The sequence below is a fragment of the Myxine glutinosa genome, chromosome 9 (genome assembly GCF_964187855.1).
Source record: "Myxine glutinosa chromosome 9, kmMyxGlut1.1, whole genome shotgun sequence".
In the NCBI taxonomy this organism is placed as follows: Eukaryota; Metazoa; Chordata; class Myxini; order Myxiniformes; family Myxinidae; genus Myxine; species Myxine glutinosa.
The window spans coordinates 39,004,628-39,024,928 of NC_136269.1; the positions used below are offsets into that span (position 1 = coordinate 39,004,628).

Genomic DNA, 20,301 nt, shown 5'->3' on the forward strand with positions numbered 1-20,301 from the left:
CCATCTCCCCCAACCTTCTGCCTCGCTCTTCCCCCTCCTCAAATAACACCTCATAGTGGCTCACCCAATCACCATCAAACCTTTTGTCCGCCCCATCCTTCCCTTTCTCCGAGCTATTCTGAAATCTCTGACACACCTTCAACAGCTCTCCCTACCTCTTCCACCTCTTCCACATCTTACCCTACCCCTCCTCCCCCCTGTTCTGTATCTGATGCTCCCCCTTCCTCTTCATTAACGGTATGGACCTCAAACATCCGGGGCCTTCGTTCAAACTTAACTGATCTCTCCATACAGGTTGCTTCTGTCAAACCAGACGTGATCTGCTTAACAGAAACTTTCCTCCTTTATGATGTCTCTGATTCCATAGTATCTCTCCCGGGCTACTCCCTCCTCCGGTATGATAGACCTGAGCCTCGTCCTGGAGGCGGGGTTGCTATCTTTATCAAAAACTCTCTTCCTCACTCGCCCTGCACTGCACTCTCTCCACCTCACCCCCAGGAATACCTCTGGCTACGGCTTCCCCTTCGCTCCCACCTCTTGTTCATATGTGTGTTGTACCGTCCACCAAACAGTGATGACTCCATCTACATCTCGCTGTCTGATGATATGGACCAACTTCTATCTACTCATCCCAACTCTCTCTTCCTCATATGTGGTGATTTCAACTGTCATCATGCCAGTTGGCTGGGTGTGGGTACCTCTCTCACCAGCCATTGCTCCTCAGCAAAGGACTTCTGCGACTCACTGGGACTGACACAATCTGTCAATTTCCCGACCCGGATCTCAGTCAACGGAACATCTTCTCTTCTGGACTTGGTTATGACTAACTTCCCTGAAAATGTCTGCTGCTCTTCTTCTGCTCCGATCGGATCATCTGATCATGTCCTTGTTAAAGTGGACATCTCTCTGACCATCCTCAGGGAGCCTGCTCAGCGTCGACGAGTCTGGCATTTCACTCAGGCCAACTGGCACGGTCTTCAAGCAGCCATCAATCATCTGGACTGGTCTCCCATCTCTACCACCTCTGACATCAACTCATCCTGGGAATTCTTCCAAAGTAAATTGCTCTCTCTCATGCACAGATTTATCCCATCTCGTCTTCAGTTGTCATACCCTTCCTCCCGTCCATGGTACATGGAATCTTGTGGTGAGGCTGTTGCCCAGAAACAACTTGCCTTCGTCTCCTGGAAAGCAAATCCAACGGAAGGAAATCTCATTTCCTTTCACAAAGCCCGAAACAAGTGTGTGTCCACCCTCAGGAGAGCCAGGAAACAATATCTCTCCGTTCTCAAGACCGAACTCTCTTATCTGTCTCCCTCTTCCAAATCCTGGTGGCGTCTGGTCAAATCCGTTTCTGGTGTTTGTTCCCCCTCCATCCCCTCCCTTACCTCAAACGGCTACACAGCTGACTCCGCACGTGAAAAAGCTGAATGCCTCAACTCTGTGTTTGCCTCTAAATCTTGTGTCCCAAACCCATCCCTCTCTGTACCCACCATACCCAGTCGTACCCTGCTGCTCCTGGACTCCGTGTCCTTTCCTCCTGACAAGGTGGAAAAGTTTCTGTCAACCCTCGACTCTGATTCTGCAACTGGACCCGACGGCATCAGCCCACGGGTCCTAAAATCCTGCTCTGCTGCTCTATCTCACCCTCTCTCTGTTCTCTTCACCCTCTCTTTTGCTCAAGGTCAACTGCCATCTGCTTGGAAATCAGCCAACATCACCGCTTTGCACAAAAAAGGTGCAAAAACAGATCCTAGCAACTACAGACCAATCAGCCTTCTCCCAATTATCAGCAAAGTCATGGAATCCATCATTGCTTCGGATATGAAATCTTTCCTCTTCTCCAATGGCTTGATCTCTGATCATCAATTTGGTTTCAGACCAGGTCACTCTACTCTGGACATGCTGCTTCTGCTGTCTCAACAATGGATGGAGGTCCTCAATGCCAAACAGGAAATTAGAGCTGTCTCCCTCGACATATCACGTGCCTTCGACACGGTCTGGCACCCTGCTCTGCTCACCAAACTCTCCTCCTTTGGTATCCATGGAAATCTCCACGCATGGCTGGCGGACTTCCTCTCTAGTCGTCGTCAACGTGTGGCCCTGAATGGGTTTCTCTCATCTCCTCTTCCTGTTCAGGCTGGAGTTCCCCAAGGCAGTGTTCTGGGCCCCGTGCTTTTTCTGGTCTTCATCAATGATCTCTCTGACTCTCTCGAAAATCCTCTCTATCTCTTTGCTGATGACTCCACTCTCTGCCGCTCCATTCCTCTTCCCTCAGATCGGCAGTCTGCTGCCTCCTCACTCTCTGAAGACCTGGACAAAATCACAGACTGGTCAAACAAGTGGAACATGTCTTTCAATCCTGACAAATCTCACACTCTTACTATGTCTCTCCGAAAAGATCGACTGGACAACCCTCCCATCTACTTTCTCAACAATCCTCTCCAAGAAGTTCTGTCGCTCAAGATTTTGGGTCTCACTATCTGCCATGATCTTTCTTGGGAAAACCACATTTCCAAGCTGGCCTCCAAAGCCAGTCGCCGACTGGGCATCCTCCGTCGTGCGAAGTCCTTCCTCGGCACACCTGAGCTCCTCACCACATACAAGGCTTTCATCCGCAGCTCAATGGAATACTGTTCTCCCCTATGGGCCGGTGCTCCTGCCTCACACCTAGCTCGGCTTCACGCTGTTGAAACCAAAGCTTTCAGAATTATTGGAATCTCCCGCGATGAAGCTATCTCTGAGGGCCTTTCACTCACTCACCGCAGGCAGGTAGGTGGTCTTTCTGTCTTCTACCGACTCCTCTCCGGCCTTGCACCCCCAGCTCTCTCTGTGCTCTGTCCCCCAAATATTCCTACAGGTCGCACAAGATCTGCCAGCAACCCTCTGATGGTTAAACTGCCGAAATCTCGGCTCTCTGCTCACCTTCACTCTTTCATTCCTCTTTTCTCCCGCCTCTGGAACAAACTCCCTCACTCCCTTCAATCCCACTCCTCCCTCCAGGTCTTTAAAACAGCTGTTCACCACCATCTCTTATCTTCCCCCATCCAAAACCTTGATCTTTTCTACCCCCGCTAATTCACCCCAGATCCACCTTGTTTGAAATTCCAACTTCTTTCCTGGAAGTCCTGGCAGTGTCCATATGTTTTATACCTCTCCCACCGCCCCCTTCCCACGCCCCCCCCCCCCCCCCAAAGCCCTCGCCCTCTCTCAGATCTCTCGATGTCTCCATGTCTCTCGGTCCCTGCTCTCAAATGTTGTGTTTGTGTCCTTCCCCCTCTCTCCTCATCTTGTCTACCGCTCCCTATGTTATATGTTTTATGTGTCGGTTTGTCTTTCTGTGTGATTAATGTTCGCTCTTTCACGAGCCTCGATCTTGTATACAAAAAAAAAAAAAAAAAAAAAAAAAAAAAAAACTCCTCCCTCCCCCACTCCCTACCTAGGTACCCTAAGGCTGTGGCGTTGCATCATCGGCAGAGTACTCTGCTATGCTGCTGATGCAATGTCATCTACTGGTTCGGGCAGAAATTTCAAATTTGTTCATGGTGCCGACAATAACTTGCCTACTCTTTGTGAAGGACACCATGAGATATTTAACATCCACCAACGAATGCTGGCAGACAGGACGCTCGTTTAATGTCCATCCGAGGGACGGACCACACATTGACGAATTACCCTGCCTGTGAAACTCCGGGATGACAGTTTACAGCTGGGTAGGGATTCAAACCCAGGCTAGATAGATTAGAGGAGAATGTACGTACCCTCTAATCAGCCCTACCATTTCCAATGATGACCCATGATTGCAGACAACACAAAAAAAAAAAAAAAAAAACCCTTTAGAGGCCATTTTTCCCCCGCAAGCGGGGGTTGGCCTTTTTCGGGGATCGTGGTTGTTGTTGTTTTTCGGTCCCCTTTTTGAAGCGATGTTTTACGGCCGGATGCCCTTCCTGCCGCCAACCCTTTTTGTCGCCTTTTACGACAAGCAGGGAATTACCAGTGAACTGGTACTCAATTAGCCGACCTCGGAAGGATGACAGGCTGAGTCAACCCCCCTGGCGTTAATTCAGCGATCGACCGGGATTCGAACCCAGGATCCTAGGATCCTAAGCTGGCACCCTAGCCGCTAGCCCAACACCAGGGATTGCAGACAACACAACTCTTACCTAATGTTCTGACCTTCTCATGTAAAACTAGAACGGCACTCAGTAGAGAGCATACTTCCGCCAGGTGAACAGTTTACATTTTGTATCCCAGAGTAAACCAGAAAATCACAACACAGAATCACATTTAATCAAAATCATATATCCACAACTTTTTGGGATATCCTGCTATGTATCGTTTTTGGCCCTATCTCCCAATGGTGAAGAATCACTTGAAAAATTATACTAGCCAGAGCCGAATCCGGATCTTCACCAAAATCGAATCATTTCGTCCTTGTCACACAACCAACCTGTCCACCAAGTTTTGGCCAAATTAGTCCGTAACTTCTTGATATCCTGCTCAAAAAAAAAAAAAAAAAGACAGGGGTGAAAAAATAACCTCCATCCTCCTTCGAAGGTAAAGTGAGCGGTCAATGGCGTGCCATTGCAAATCCCCATGTTTCCCACCTCAAATAAAGTTGAAAGATGGCAAAGGTTCCACCAGGGATAACCCAATATCAAATTTTGAGTTTAAAAAAAAATCTTCTGTTTTGACCCCTGGGACCCTAAGACCCCACTCCCTGGGGCATGAGCCAAAGGTCAAATCATAAAAATCGTTAAATATTTCATGCTCCCCCAATGTTTATTGCATAAGCAAAGTTTCATTAAAACGTGTAAAAATGTGCCTGGAATTGCATTTTTTGACATTTGACTCTGACCACAACCCAAGCCAAGATGGGGTGGTGCCAAAATGATACTGCCCTCGCATCTTATTGCCATGTGGTGATCAGAACTACCAACTTTGGTGAATTTCTGCATAACCGTTTAGGAGGCGATAGCGTGACAGTAGAGACACACAGACAGACAGACAGACGGATGCCAATTACAAACTCCCATCCCACTCCCCCACCCCTGCATTTTTTTTTTTTTTTCAAAGAGCGTAGGGAATTAATAAAAACACAAAAAAATGAACATACATACATACTAACTTGCGTGCACATTTAAATGAAAGATTTTTTTAATGTCAGAGGGATAATATACCACCAGTGTTGATGGCCGTTTCAGAGGCGTCCATGTCCAATTGAAGAAGGTCGCCTTCACCTGTCTGTTCGGCTTCACTCTCTTCGCTCACAGGAAAGCTGATGAGCTCCCCAAGGGGTTCCTCTTTCACCCACGAAGTGGGCACAGTAACCAACCTGCAAGAGGCATAGTAAAAGACAAACACTCAAAACCCACAATCATGCTACTCGAATGACTCAATAATCCGATTCACTATCCCACCATAATCGCAATCACGGGATGACAAGATAGCCAAAAGGTACAAGATAGCCAAAAGGCACAATTGTGAAGCCTGGATTCGAACCTGAACACAGCTATAAGCTCTCGTATAAACGTCGGTGTTTTGCAGACATCAATATGTGCTCAATCCGTCGGGTGGAAGACCCGTCTGCTAGCAAAATTGATGGACGTTAAAGATCACACAAGTTCGCGAAAACACCTTTCCTTTGACCTCAAAATCTAATCAGTTCATCTATGCATCACAATAGATAATTATACCAGGTTTGGAGAAAATCCCATGAGTGGCTCATAAGTTAGCTCTGAAACAGGTGTGTGTGTGTGTGTGTGTGTGTGTGTGTGTGACGTGTGTGTGAGTGTGAGTGTGAGTGTGAGTGTGAGTGTGAGTGTGAGTGTGAGTGTGAGTGTGTGTGTGTGTGTGTGTGTGTGTGTGTGTGTGTGTGTGTGTGTGTGTGTGTGTGTGTGTGTGTGTGACGCGCTCTGGCAAAACCAGACACTTGTCGGCATTTCTCTCAGCGAGAAAAAGCCGAAAAGAGTCAAAATATAAGCACAGGGAACAAATTGAGATTTTTATATGGATAGAAAGAGTAACTTCTCCAGATTATGATGCACCAAAACATTTTTCCAAGAAACAACAGAAAAGTTGGGAAATTCGCCGAAGAATCTAAAATGTCATTCTCAAAATTCTCAGAAAGTCACGATTCCTCGGTCAAAAAGACATGAAGATCGTGAAATTTCGATGTTTTACTACGAGTCATACATCGTAATTCGAAGGAGATCCCTGACATACATGTTTGGTACGAATGAAAAGCTCTACGTGTGCACATTGTGTGTGCGTGTGAACTGTATTGTGAACTTTGAACCTCCAGTATCTCCATTGTTTAAACGAAAATATAATTGTCATTAAAATACCATAACTTCGATAATTTTCATCCAATGAACATAATGTATATATCAAATGAAAGAGAAAAGCATGGGAAATCAGATACCAAAATCTCAATTTTGATTTTTGCCCCCAAGTGTCTGCTTTTGCCAGAGCCAGTCACTATATATATATATATATATATATATATATATATATATATATATATATATATATATATATATATATATATATATATATATATATATATATATATATATATATATATATATATATATATATATATATATATATATATATATAAATAAATAAATAAAGTATTCAGACCCCTTTGCTATGACACTTGAAATTTAGCTCAGGAGCCTCCCATTTCTCTTGATCATCTTTGAGTTGTTTCTACACCTTGATTGGAGTCCACCTGTGGTAAATTCAATTGATTGGACATGATTTGGAAATGCACACACCTGTCTATATAAGATCTCACAGCTGACAATGCATATCAGAGCAAAAACCAAGCCATGAGGTCGAAGCAACTGCCTCTGCAGAGCTCAGAGACAGGATTGTGTCGAGGCTCAGATCTGGGGAAGCCTACAAAAAAATCTCTGCTGCATTGAAGGTTCCCAAGAGCACAATGGCCTCCATAATCTTAAATGGAAGAAGTTTGGAACAACCAGGACTCTTCCTAGAGCTGGCCGCCCGGCCAAAACTGAGCAATCGGGGAGAAGGGCCTTGGTAAGAGAGGTGACCAAGAACCCGATGGTCACTCTGGCTGAGTTCCAGAGATCCTGTGTGGAGATGGGAGAAACTTCCAGAAGGCCAACCATCACTGCAACACTTCACCGATCTGGGCTTGATGGCAGAATGGCCAGACGGAAGCCTCTCCTCAGTGAAAGACACATGAAGGCCCACAGAATCTTGTTTCTCAGTCTGAGAGTCCTTTAGGTGCTTTTTTTGCAAACTCCAAGTGGGATTTGTGAATAGACAAATAGACAAAAAAAAATCAAACAAACAAACAAAATTTGTTTCAAACAAACAACAAACAAACCTTGCCTCCCCCCTCCCATCCCCAAGGTGGACCTCAGTTTTTTGTTTTTTTTACGTCGTGAACAAACTTTGGTACATCACGGGTGATGATGGTTGTAGTCAAGTTTCATCGAATAGGGTGTGTAATTTCAGAAAAAAAGCAAATTCCTATTTTGGGGCATCAAACCGTGATCCACTTTGAGCCCCGGTAGACATCCTTCGACACCGATTTTTTTCATGCCGTGAACAACTTGAGTTGCAGCATACCAAGTATCATTTTTTCCATGTTTGGTCACAATGTCTTCAGCGGTTTCAGAGAAGAAGTTGCAAGTGTTTATGGACTGACGGGCGGACGACGCGGCAATCGCATAAGCTCCCCGGAACTATGTTCCAGGTGAGCTAAAAAGAGACAAAAAGTAAGGTTAATACACGGGAAAATACAGTCTGTGTGTATCTAATCTCTCAGCCATAATTGCCAACAATTGACTATCAAGTTAACCCCATGGCATCCGTCTGGGTGTTTCCCTTTTGATCTGTTTGACGTCTGAGAACAGGGGAAAAAACCACTTGGAAAGACAGAGCCAAGTCATCCACCACCGAGTTATCTGGTTAAAACCCAACAAACATGCAAACCGGGACGAAAGTGGGTGGGTGAAAGGTGGCGAAGTCTCGGATGAGGTCACGCGAACGGTGGATGACTTCGCAAAAAAAGAATGTGCGAGATGGTCACTTGGACACATGGAGGAGGGGTTTACATATAAAGGGGCATGTGGAGTTAAGTCGGACATGGGGGTGGTTGATCGTCGGTTGCTATCTCCATTGGTCATAATCTGCTGTTGGAATCGGGGCGATTAAGGTCCAGCAAAGCTGATAAGCAACTCGTATATTATAAAGGCCCGGGCTGCGACATTTTGCTGTTTGCGGGAATCTGACTGCCTGCAACGTCTCTCTGGCCTCAAATCTCGCTGCCTCCAACGCTCAACCATTCACCTCGTGCAGGCATCACGCCAGGAAAGGTATCCCGCCAGCAATAACTGTAAACTCTTTACCTTCGCAAAAGCGGAAGGTTATGTTTTGATCGCTGTGTATTTATTTGTATGTCTGTGTGTGTGTATGTTAATCGCATAACTCAAAAAGTATTCAACCGAATTGCATGAAATTTGGTGGGATGATTGGTTATTATACGGGACACATTTGATTAGATTTTGGGAAACAGATTTGCTCAAATTCTGACTATTTTTAACTCGATCGTATTTCACTCAAAGTTATGAGCGACTGAAGAAGATGTCCATCCAGGACGTCATCACTATAACGCGATCTCCCGCGATCATTTCAACCTCAAAAAAAATTATAATTGCAGATTTGACAATAGATGAGGCATATTAACAAACGAATGAAACAGATTTGCTCAAATTCTGACTATTTTTAACTCGATCGTATTTCACTCAAAGTTATGCGCGACTGAAGAAGAAGATGTCCATCCAGGACGTCATCACTATAACGCAATCTCCCGCGATCATTTCAACCTCAAAAAAAATTATAATTGCAGATTTGTCAAGAGATGAGGCATATTAACAAACGAATGAAACAGATTTGCTCAAATTCTGACTATTTTTAACTCGATCGTATTTCACTCAAAGTTATGAGCGACTGAAGAAGAGGATGTCCATCCAAGACGTCATCACTATAACGCGATCTCCCGCAATCATTTCCACCTCAAATGAAATTCAAATTGCAGATTTGTCAATCGGGGAGGCATATTAACAGACGAATGAAACAGATTTGCTCAAATTCTGATTTTTAAAAATCGATCGCATTTCACATAAAGTTTCACATCGCATACACTCCCATGCCAAGTACAGAACAGTAGCTGCGGCGAAGGTATGCGCTCTACCGAGTGCCCGGATTCTAGTTGTCTTTATAATTGTGTGTGAATGGGTTAAGTTATTGTGTCAAGCCATGTCGAGATTAGGGCACGTGGGTTATAAATCGTTCTGTACTGTATAAATGTTATTTTTGCCTTTTTCTGTCCTTCTCTTTCACCCTTCTTTTAATTCGGGTATTGCTGAGCAATAAACCCAAATTATTCTCATCATCTGAGTGGTTTGCGGTTTCATTCCTTTGGGCTTCACATCCCTGGCACTAGAATGCTTGCGCGTTGTGGGTAATTAGCGGTTAAACACTTCATCAAGGGTTTTTGTATTATCGCGGTAGGGGTTTCTCCCCATGTCGCCCCCTCAGAGCGACATCCCTACCATGGGGAAATCGCATCGCAGGCTGCAGAAACTCGTTAGAGATAATGTATGTAGCCCCAACTGTATGTATGTAGTTAGAGATACTGTATGTATGTGGTCCCAAAGCAAAGATTTAGTTGGCTTTCCCGGCAAACAGTTTCCAGCCTCCATCGACCTTTTACCGCAAATTGCAAACTGTAATAGATTTAATGAAGCGTTTTCCTTATATTACTCGCGGGGTTGACTTGTTTACATAGCTGGTGGGAAGCTCTCAATCCCGCGAAGCTCTCAATTATAGCGCGGCTAAAATCCGCGGCCGTGAAAACAATGAAAACACGAGGCACACGGCTGCGAATGTAGAAGCAGGTCATGCTCGCAGCTCGTAGAAGATGCTTTTTTGTGTATGTCCAGCTGTTTTGTGCATGACTGGTGAAAGATGGGTTTTATAAATGTGTCAAGCTAGTGGCTCATGAATTTTTTTTGCGCCCCCCCACCCCCCCAAAAAACCGCGAATTTGTGGGACACGGCCGCGAATAGAAAAAAAACCGCGAATTTGTGGGACACGGCCGCAAATAGAAAAAAAACCCGCGAATTCGTGGGACACTTTTCCACGAATAGAGAAACAGGTAGAATTTTATCAACCACAAATATGCGGAACCGATGAATAGCGGAACCGCAACAGGTTCTCTGATACTATTACCATAGAAACACCAATGTGTGCTACAATAAAAAAATTAACTCAGAGAACATTCATCCTCTTGGGATCAAAGTTTGATTTTCCAAACACCCATTCAGCTTGGAGTATACAGAGAATGACATGCTAATCCTCTAGCTACTCTGGAGTACATGCAGCATATGACGAGAAATCAATGATATGCACAGGGAGCTGAAAAGACAAACAACAATAATTCGTTGGCATACCTTGTGGGATTAAGCATTCGCTCATACTCCTCGGTCAGCTGTTTACTGCTGGACAAGACGTAAGCATGGTAGTCTCGCACACGGCGCTGCCAAAATCCACGCAACTCGAGGCTCGAACCGATGCCTATCTCATGGAACACCTGCTCGATCACGTCTGGAAAAGCCGTACAGCCCATTAGAGCCTCATGGTCAGAGGCAGTCCGCAGCAGGAGGCCCAGTTTCAGGTAGAATTCGTGCACCACGTCGGTAAGGGTCTCCAGAGCAGATTCAAATGCGGTGTCAAAACCCGCATGAGATACTAATGAGGCGACTGCACGCCCAAGAACACGACGACATTCAGACGCATGGAGCTCAGGCTGGGGCAGCGCTTGACCCCTGCCAAACAAAGGTGAAAAGTCTCCTAAGAAAAGAAAACTAAGACATTCCTTACCCAGGCAAAAATAAATCTTGACCTTCGTTATTATTCACAAATTCAGACCCAGAAATGGTCAACAGATTGGCACACTGTTTCAGATCATTAATTATTACTAAAACCAATTCTTCAGTGATGGGTAAACACGTATAGGATCAGAACTGTTTGCTCCGTGTATCAAAACTTTACAGGGAATATGGAACTATCCAGCGAACAAGCCATAAAATCGAATATCCTGAGATTCGACAAAACCCTGACAGTAAGTAATCATGCATCGCAAAAATGGACATAGACCTGCTAATAAAAAGAACACAACAAAGATGACCCAAAGTATGCTTAACCACAAGACATGTGAAGAATGCCATAGAGTAAGGGTCAGCAACCTATGGCTCTTCTACGATCCCAATGTGGCTCGCAGACCCTCAGTTTATCTGTGCAAATGCACACAAAGATCAAATGAACAGGCTTAACACTTAATTAAAAATATTAGGATATTTGTTTTGAAAATATATTTACAAAGGACCACGGGTTGCAATTTCGTGGTTTGTATTGATTTCATTTTGATATACCTGCCCCAAGCCTGTGGTTTAACCTGTTTATTGCCCGAAGCCTGTCCAAGAGCCGTATCTCTAGCCTGTTCTGCACGAACTGGGCTGCGGCATGGAGACAGATCTTATTGTTGCTTGTATTCCTGAGTGTAATTTCATCGAGTTTTGATTGGTCACGATATATTTCAATCTGAATCAGTCAATCTGTGCAAGAACCGTTTCAGATTTTCATTTTTACTGAACCCACTCTTGAGTGTGAAAATGGCGAAATGAATGAAAGGCAGGGAATACCTTTTTGGAGAATTCAGGATTTCCCCTGCCTTTTATGCAGAGAACGTTCAGCTTCCAACAAAATAAAATAAAAAACAAACTAGAACGGCACTCTTTGATGTCACGACGTTGACCAATATGCCTCCGCCGACATTATTGCATCATTATACATACTTGTACCAAGTTTGATTTGAATCCCTTCAGCTGTTCACAAGTTATCACATTTTTACCTGGCCTTACCACCACAATCTAATCAGTTAATCTTTGCATCATGACATATACTCATACCAAGTTTGGTCAAAAATCCCATCACTGATTCACAAGTTATCGCAGTAACAAAAACCTTTCTCGGGTGGACAGACGGACGGACAGCAGGATGGACAACCCAAAAGCGTAGGGCCTCCAACAGCTTCGTCAGCAGAGGCATAACAAAAACAAATCAAACATACAACGAAATCTCATGCCAAAACATGTAGCCTTTGCAGCAAAATACCCAGAATGTGAAGCTTGGAAAAGGGCATGTGAGGATCTGCAAAGTGGGGCAAAGCAAACTACTGGCAGGATCGAATAAAGGAGGGAGTATGAATTCTGCAAGCTTTGCAGGCTCTTTCAAGATGGTTCGCAAAGGTAGGCCTGTTATCGATGGCGAATATGTGAAGAGCTGTATACTCAACATTGCCAGAGAGCTGTTTGATGAATTCCCCAACAACGACAAAATCTTGCAGCAAATGCAAAACAAGTCTTTATCAGCAAAAACAGTTCACATCGAACTGTGAAAATGGCCGACCATATTGAGAGTAGCAAGGAGAAACTATTTCTTCCGCCTCTTATTTTTCTCACTTTGAGACCAACTCACTGAGATATCATGAGCGTTTCAAGATTGATGCACAGTAGAGGAACCAAGCAACAGCTTTGATTTGCAGCAGCTCGTGATGTTTACATCCGATCTACTCATATCGGTCAAGTCTAATTTCGTGAATTTCTGCAAAACACAGCATTTTGATGAAGTTCATAATTCAACCCCATGAAACTTGCGTGGAAGCACTGGACTCGACAGTGATTCCAGGCATCTCAGTTGGAGATTTGGAGTGAGAAGTTGCAGACTGTAAGAAGTTGGACATTTGGGTGGAAAATTCTCCCACCCTGAATTCAAACTTGGAAAGTCTTGCTCGGCAACACGCAGAATTAGCAAAGCTGCACAGCTGGACTAATTTGAAGAAATTACCGCAGGAGGATTAACCACATTCGGCAAAACTTGGAATGAACTAACACTTACATGCAGCACAACGCAGAATGTCACTTTTGCTTTGCTAACAAAGTTTGGATCTACCGACACATGCAAACAACCATTCTCGCACTTGTGTCACATTAAAAACCACAACGGCACTCGGTAGAGCGCATGCCTCCGCCAGGCTAAACAGTTTACGTTTTCTATCCCACTGATGGGTCGGATATGGATTCGGACCTGAACCAAAATCGAATCGGCTTCTTCTTGTCACTTGACAAACTCGCCCACCAAGTTTCGTCCGAATTTGGCCATAACATTTTGAAATATAATGCTATATAATCGGTTTTAGCTCTATCATTCAATGGTTAAAAATCACTGAAAATAATCCTCAGATCAGGATTCGAATCTTCACCAAATTTGAATTCGTCCTTGTCACACATACACAACCAATCCACCAAGATTTGTCTGAATCCATCCATAACTTTATGAGATATCCTGCTATATATCGTTTTTTGCTGTATCAATGGTGAAGAATCACTTAAATTCTCAGCTCCAGATCTGGATGCCATGAGTCACCAAAATCTCATCATTTCGTCCTTTCACATACCCAATCTCCCCGCAAAATTTCGTTCAGATCCGTCCAAAACGTTTTGAGATAGTGTTCACAAACAGACAAACAGACAGGGGTGAAAATATAACCTCCATTCACCTTCAGTGGCAGAGGTAACTTGCGATCAAGATTAACAAACGAAAGCCTAAATGCCTGCATGAGGCGTAATTTGACCAGTTGTAAACAGGACTTCAAGGAAATCGGCAAAACGATGCAGCAGCAGAAGTCCATTGAGAAAACTGCAATGTTGTTCTTTTTCCGACCCGTTGTCCTTTTGAGCATGGTGGCCGGTGGGCCACAACGACATTCCTCCGTGCTGCTCAACTCTGAGCAATCCTCGCTGCATGCTCCAGTGCGAGATTCCTCCGTCCTGCTCGGCTTTGAGCAACCCTCGCTACGTGCTCCAGTGGGAGATTCCTCCATCCTGCTCGGCTTTGAGCAATCCTCGCTGCATGCTCTAGTGAGAAATTCCTCCATCCTGCTCGGGTTTGAGCAATCCTCGCTGCGTGCTCCAGTGAGAGATTCCTCCATCCTGTTCGGCTTTGAGCAATCTTCACTGCATGCCCAAGTGTGAGATACCTCCATCCTGTTCAGCTTTGAGCAATACTCACTCCATGCTCCAGTGCGAGATTCTTCCATCCTGTTCGGCTATGAGCAATCTTTGCTGCATGCTCCAGTGCGAGATTCCTCCATCCTGTTCGGCTTTGAGCAATCTTCACTGCATGCTCCAGTGCGAGATTCTTCCATGCTGTTCGGCTTTGAGCAATCTTCACTGAGCGAGATTCCTCCATCTTGTTCAGCTTTGAGCAATCTTCACTGCATGCTCCAGTGCGAGATTCTTCCATGCTGTTCGGCTTTGAGCAATCTTCACTGAGCGAGATTCCTCCGTCTTGTTCAGCTTTGAGCAATCTTTACTGCATGCTCCAGTGCAAGATTCTTCCATCCTGTTTGGCTTTGAGCAATCTTCACGGCATGCTCCAGTGCAAGATTCCTCCATCCTGTTCGGCTTTGAGCAATCTTCACTGCATGCTCCAGTGCGAGATTCTTCCATCCCGTTTGGCTTTGAGCAATCTTCACTGCATGCTCCAGTGGGAGATTCCTCCATCCTGCTCGGCTTTGAGCAATCCTCGCTGCATGCTCCAGTGAGAAATTCCTCCATCCTGTTCAGCTTTGAGCAATCTTCACTGCATGCTCCAGTGCAAGATTCCTCCATCCTGTTCGGCTTTGAGCAATCTTCGCTGCATGCTCCAGTGCAAGATTGCTCCATCCTGTTCGGCTTTGAGCAATCTTCACTGCATGCTCCAGTGCGAGATTCTTCCATCCTGCTCCGCTTTGAGCAATCTTCGCTGCATGCTCCAGTGGGAGATTCCTCCATCCTGCTCGGCTTTGAGCAATCTTCGCTGCATGCTCCAGTGAGAAAATCCTCCATCCTGTTCAGCTTTGAGCAATCTTCACTGCATGCTCCAGTGCAAGATTCCTCCATCCTGTTCGGCTTTGAGCAATCTTCACTGCATGCTCCAGTGCGAGATTCTTCCATCCTTCTCCGCTTTGAGCAATCTTCGCTGTATGCTCCAGTGCAAGATTCCTCCGTCCTGCTCGTCTTTGAGCAATACTCACTGCATATTCTACTGCGAGATTCTTCCATCCTTTTTGGCTTTGAGCAATCTTCACTGAGCGAGATTCCTCCGTCTTGTTCAGCTTTGAGCAATCTTCACTGCATGTTCCAGTGCAATTCGCCTTCTTCACCGAAGTTCATGTTCAGCACTTCTAAGACCATCAGTTTGTGTTCCATTTCCTGCTCATCGTTCCATCGCTCTGCATCATAAGTAATGACACCGATTTGACATTGGAATCGAATGGTTCCGCTTAGTTTTGACTCAAAGTTTCATGCAATTCCAAATCTTTAACAGAGTTAAACATTGCTTGAGCTTTGTTTGATTGGCTCTCCTGAACAAAACGGTCGCCGACCCCTGGGATGTTGGTAAGGAATAGAGCAAGAGGACTGGATGTCGCCGAATAATTCAAGATGGTTAACGGAGTAGAACCAAGACTCGGTCTGCAGGAGTTCGTAAAGGCCGTAACACACACACACACACACACACACACACACACACACACACACACACACACACACACACACACACACACACACACACACAGTAGGCGGGAGAGGAGGGGGATAGGTGGTCAAATTGCCGCAAATTTGCGTACGTAATAAATAAAATTAGAGGAGTAAACATTTTAAGCGACAGATCGCGTGCAATTGGGTTTAGTGAATGAGTGTTTATACTTATAGTTATAGTGTCAGCCATCGTACATCCGAAAGGTGCACCTGTGCTACAGCTTGCATACCCGGCGAGTACCTGGCAAACTCGCTGCTCTCGACGTCCGGGTCCCGCATACGTATACTGTATAGCCTAGGTCCAAGGACAACCTCTGGTTGAGAGGAAGGGAGAAGGATGGGGAGAGGCGGGGGAGGTGGAAGACCTGTGGCGGTCGCCGGTGCCGCCTCGTCCGTCTTGACAGCCTCGGCAGCTTGTTGGAGGCCCCGGAGCCGGCGGCAGTGCTGCAGCAATCGGACGGTGTGTGCGGACAGCGGGTCGAGGCCACCGGCTTGAGCCCCACGGGACCTTGGCTGGCGAGGCCTCGGTTGGTGCGGGGCCGGGGCTCGCGGCTCTGCGGCCCGAGGCTCGGCCTGCAGCACGTCCACGGCGCCTCGACCCGGCTGTCCGGCCGCCGCTGGAAGCTCTCCCCAGTAGAGCATCGAAAAACGCGGGACTTGATCCCGTTCGGAGATCGGGGAACGTCAGCGACGCTAGACCGGAAAAGCGCGCTTCGCATCATATGTCATTGTTGTTGTTGTTGTTTTTTCATCGACACATAAAATAGAAAGAAACAACAACATATATAATATATCAAAGTAAAACGAAAACCCAGATCAAAACATCAAATAAAGCGTCACGATAAGTTATTTAGACAATTATATCGCTTTGTGCAGATGATGACGTCACAATTTGTCATCGAAGGCGAAAATATATTGAGGAAAATAAATTAATAACACATCTGAATTCCTCCGTGAAATATCAGTTTGTGGTTTGCAAATTGTAAAATAAATGCTTAACATTTACCGGTGTTGGAACAGGAGCATCTGTGCAAACGTCGAGTAAGGGCATATCCAGGACTCCCGTGACCATGGAGAGCATAAGTTCGTTTGCGGATGGATTTTGGTACTTTGGGATATGTATTTAGAAAAAAAAAAGAGCTCCTCTGCCCCTCCCAAAAGTGTGGACTAACTCCACCAGAGGGCAAAATCCAAAATGACCGCTGGCGGCCATCTTGGAAGTTACACAATTATTACATATCTCTTGAGTAAAATAACGTACAGACATGGAATAAGTGTCGTTTTTGACTAATTTAATGACCAGGAGTCCATTCCAGTGGTTATTTTTTCATTTCTTGGTCATCTTCAATGTGAAATCCAAGATGGCCGCCAACAGCCATATTGAATATATGAATATTTCACATCTTCCAAACCAGTTAACGTAGGAAGACGATTAAGGTATTGTTTTCTTTCAAGTAATTATATGGCGGGAAACTCATTCCAGGTGTAACGTGTCGACTTGGAGGTCATCTTCACTATGAAATCCAAAATAGCCGCCAGTGGCCATCTTGGAAATTAAAAATAAATACATAAATCTTGAGTAAATTAACATACAGGCGTGAATTATGAAGTGTCTTTTTTACTACAAATTAATTCCAGGTGTTACTTGCCCATTTTGAGGTCATCGTCAGACCTGAAAATATGATCTAGGTTGTTTCTAACTCATTTTCATGGTCATTTTTGCAGCTCATTCAATTTTGAAAAGAATATAATATGTTCAGCATTAATTCAAAATGGCCACCAATCTGAGAGTTATTTACTGTTGGATTGAAGCATCTTGAATTTTGACACCCAACTTGAATTTAACAGCCATCATGGTAATGCGCGCAAGCTGTTTGTTCCTACATTGTATATATCACCTTACTGATCATTTTAATCCGAGAAGCAGAAAAAGGTGGTCTTGTTGATTTACCAACTATCCTGGAGCATCGTGTCACTGATGAATGCCTCCCCATTTTCAATGTCAACGGTACATACCGAAAAATACAGAAGAGCAAGCTTGTTGAGAAGTTCTCATTGCAGTCTACTAACATTACAACCCCTTACACAGCTGTGGTGGATATGGGAATAATATGGCGCAAGGCTACACCAACTGTTGAGGACTGAGAGAAACAGGACGGTACCTGCTACACCTGGGGTGACTACGCTAACAAAGTTGTTCATCTGGTGATGAGTCGACATCCTACAGCTGCACAGATATTTTGCATCAACGATCCATATGATCACCCTGAATCTGTCAAGGATGATGAGAGGGACAGCAGAAAGAAAACCAGAGCGGTTCCAAATGTATTTATGAAAACTGGTGAGCCATTGCCATCAGCCCGCGATTTCCAGTCTCAGCTCAGCAAATCCAGTAATAAAATCCGACTCCAACACTTCATCAAAGATACATTCTGCAAAGCTGCTTCTAATATTGAGAGAGAAGTGGTATAGCCTACTCCGTTGGAACAAGTTGCAGCAATCTACTGTCTGGCGAGGTCCTGGATGCATTCCAGTTCATACACTCAGAAGCCGATACAATCCTAATATCAACATATACCACACTTCGGATACAAGGTTATCAGGATCCCGTCATCATTGACTGTCAGGACACCGATATATATATATATATATATATATATATATGTCCAGGTGGCATATGTCTCCCATCCCGTTCCAGGGTTGTTGTGTATAAGGAGCAAGCAAGATAATAATAATAATAATAATGCATTTATTTTATATAGCGCTTTTCAGGAAGCCCAAAGACGCTTTGACAGAGTATCTCTCCTGCAAGGCATTTTGTGATAAAGACATTGCAGATGTCATCATTCCTCTGCATGTCATTGGCGGTTGTGACAGTAACTCTGGCTTCTATGGACATGGTAAGAAGTCTGTAGTTGATAAGGTATCAGACCCAGAAGCCAGCCAACTTCTTCAGAGATGTGGCGAGAGCCTGCCACTCAAAGCTGATGTGCTCTCAGATCTGAAGGCCTTTGTTCAAGTACATGTATGGTGACAAGAAAAGCACAAGTGCAGGTCAGGCTAGAGCTCTGAAGTGGAAAAGTCTTCAAAAGAAATGCACCCTTCGCCTTCCCCCTGATGATGATAGTCTGATACATCACCTGCTTCGAGCCAACTACCTGACATATGTTCAACGGCATTTTGAATTGAAGGAACATCCGTCTCCTCTGCAGCATGGCTGGCAGCTGGGAGATGGCAAGTGTCGTCCTGTAAGATACACTCAACCAACACTACCATTAGCTTTAGCTCTATCTGCTCATTCTGTTAGCAGTGGAATCGACTCTGATTCTGATGGAGAATCGTCTTGTGAAACGGACAGTGACTCAGAAACATCAGATGACACTTCTGAATCTGAAAGCGATGCATAAAACTCTTTAAATATTAAAATTTGAAACATTGGTTGTACTCTTCTCGCATTAAAATGATCAGTAAGGTGATATATACAATGTAGGAACAAACAGCTTGCGCGCATTACCATGATGGCTGTTAAATTCAAGTTGGGTGTCAAAATTCAAGATGCTTCAATCCAACAGTAAATAACTCTCAGATTGGTGGCCATTTTGGATTAATGCTGAACATATTATATTCTTTTCAAAATTGAATGAGCTGCAAAAATGACCATAAAAATGAGAGTGAAACAACCTAGATCATATTTTCAGGTCTGACGATGACCTCAAAATGGGCAAGTAACACCTGGAATTAATTTGTAGTCAAAAAGACACTTCATAATTCATGCCTGTATGTTAATTTACTCAAGATTTATGTATTTTTTTTAAATTTCCAAGATGGCCACTGGCGGCCATTTTAGATTTCATACTGAAGATGACCTCCAAGTCGACAAGTTACACCTGGAATGAATTTCCCGCCATATAATTAATTGAAAACAATACCTTAATCGTCTTCCTACGTTAACTGGTTTTGAAGATGTGAAATATTCATATATTCAATATGGCTGTTGGCGGCCATCTTGGATTTCACATTGAAGTTGACCATGAAATGAAAAAATAACCACTGGAATGGACTCCTGGTCATTAAATGTCAAAAACGACACTTATTTCATGTCTGTAAGTTATTTTACTCGAGATATGTAATTGTGTAATTTCCAAGATGGCCGCCAGTGGCCATTTTGGAATTTGCTCTCTGGTAGAGTGAGCCCACACTTTTGGGAGGAGCATCGGAGCTCTTTTTTTTTTAAATACCCCAAAGTACCAAAATCCATCCTCAAACGAACTTATGCTCTCCATGGTCACGGGAGTACTGGATATGACCCTACTAATAGTGACTGTACCCGAGTTGCTGTGTTGTCATGATTTACACCAATCATAATACAAACAATTATTTTGCACAAATTTTTTTGTAGTTTTGTGACATTACATTTTACTCGCAACGGTACCCACCCTACGGGTGGGGCTTCAATTGGGAGGCCCAAATGAAAAGGCAAAATATCAGAAATGGAAGGCTTTTTAAAATTTCAAACAATTCATATAAACATCCGTTGAATCATATCACACGCAAATCATCAAAATCTAAACAATACATGGCACCCATTTTGAAAAAAGATTGAATTCTGCAAAAT

At 44.3% G+C, this 20,301-nt stretch overlaps 1 protein-coding gene across 1 annotated transcript in view; it reads right to left on the reverse strand.

Annotated features, from left to right (window-relative positions):
- The window catches only part of SUPT7L (SPT7 like, STAGA complex subunit gamma), a 33,186-nt gene extending 16,761 nt beyond the window's left edge, over nt 1-16,425 (reverse strand). Inside the window, exons 1-3 of the mRNA XM_068129287.2 lie at nt 15,928-16,425; nt 10,497-10,871; nt 5,181-5,335 (exon numbers count right to left, since the gene is read on the reverse strand). Of these exons, the coding sequence (XP_067985388.1) occupies nt 5,181-5,335; nt 10,497-10,871; nt 15,928-16,328 (931 nt within the window). The 5' untranslated portion in view covers nt 16,329-16,425. The remainder of the gene's footprint in view (nt 1-5,180; nt 5,336-10,496; nt 10,872-15,927) is intronic.
- Nucleotides 16,426-20,301: the final 3,876 nt, after the last annotated feature.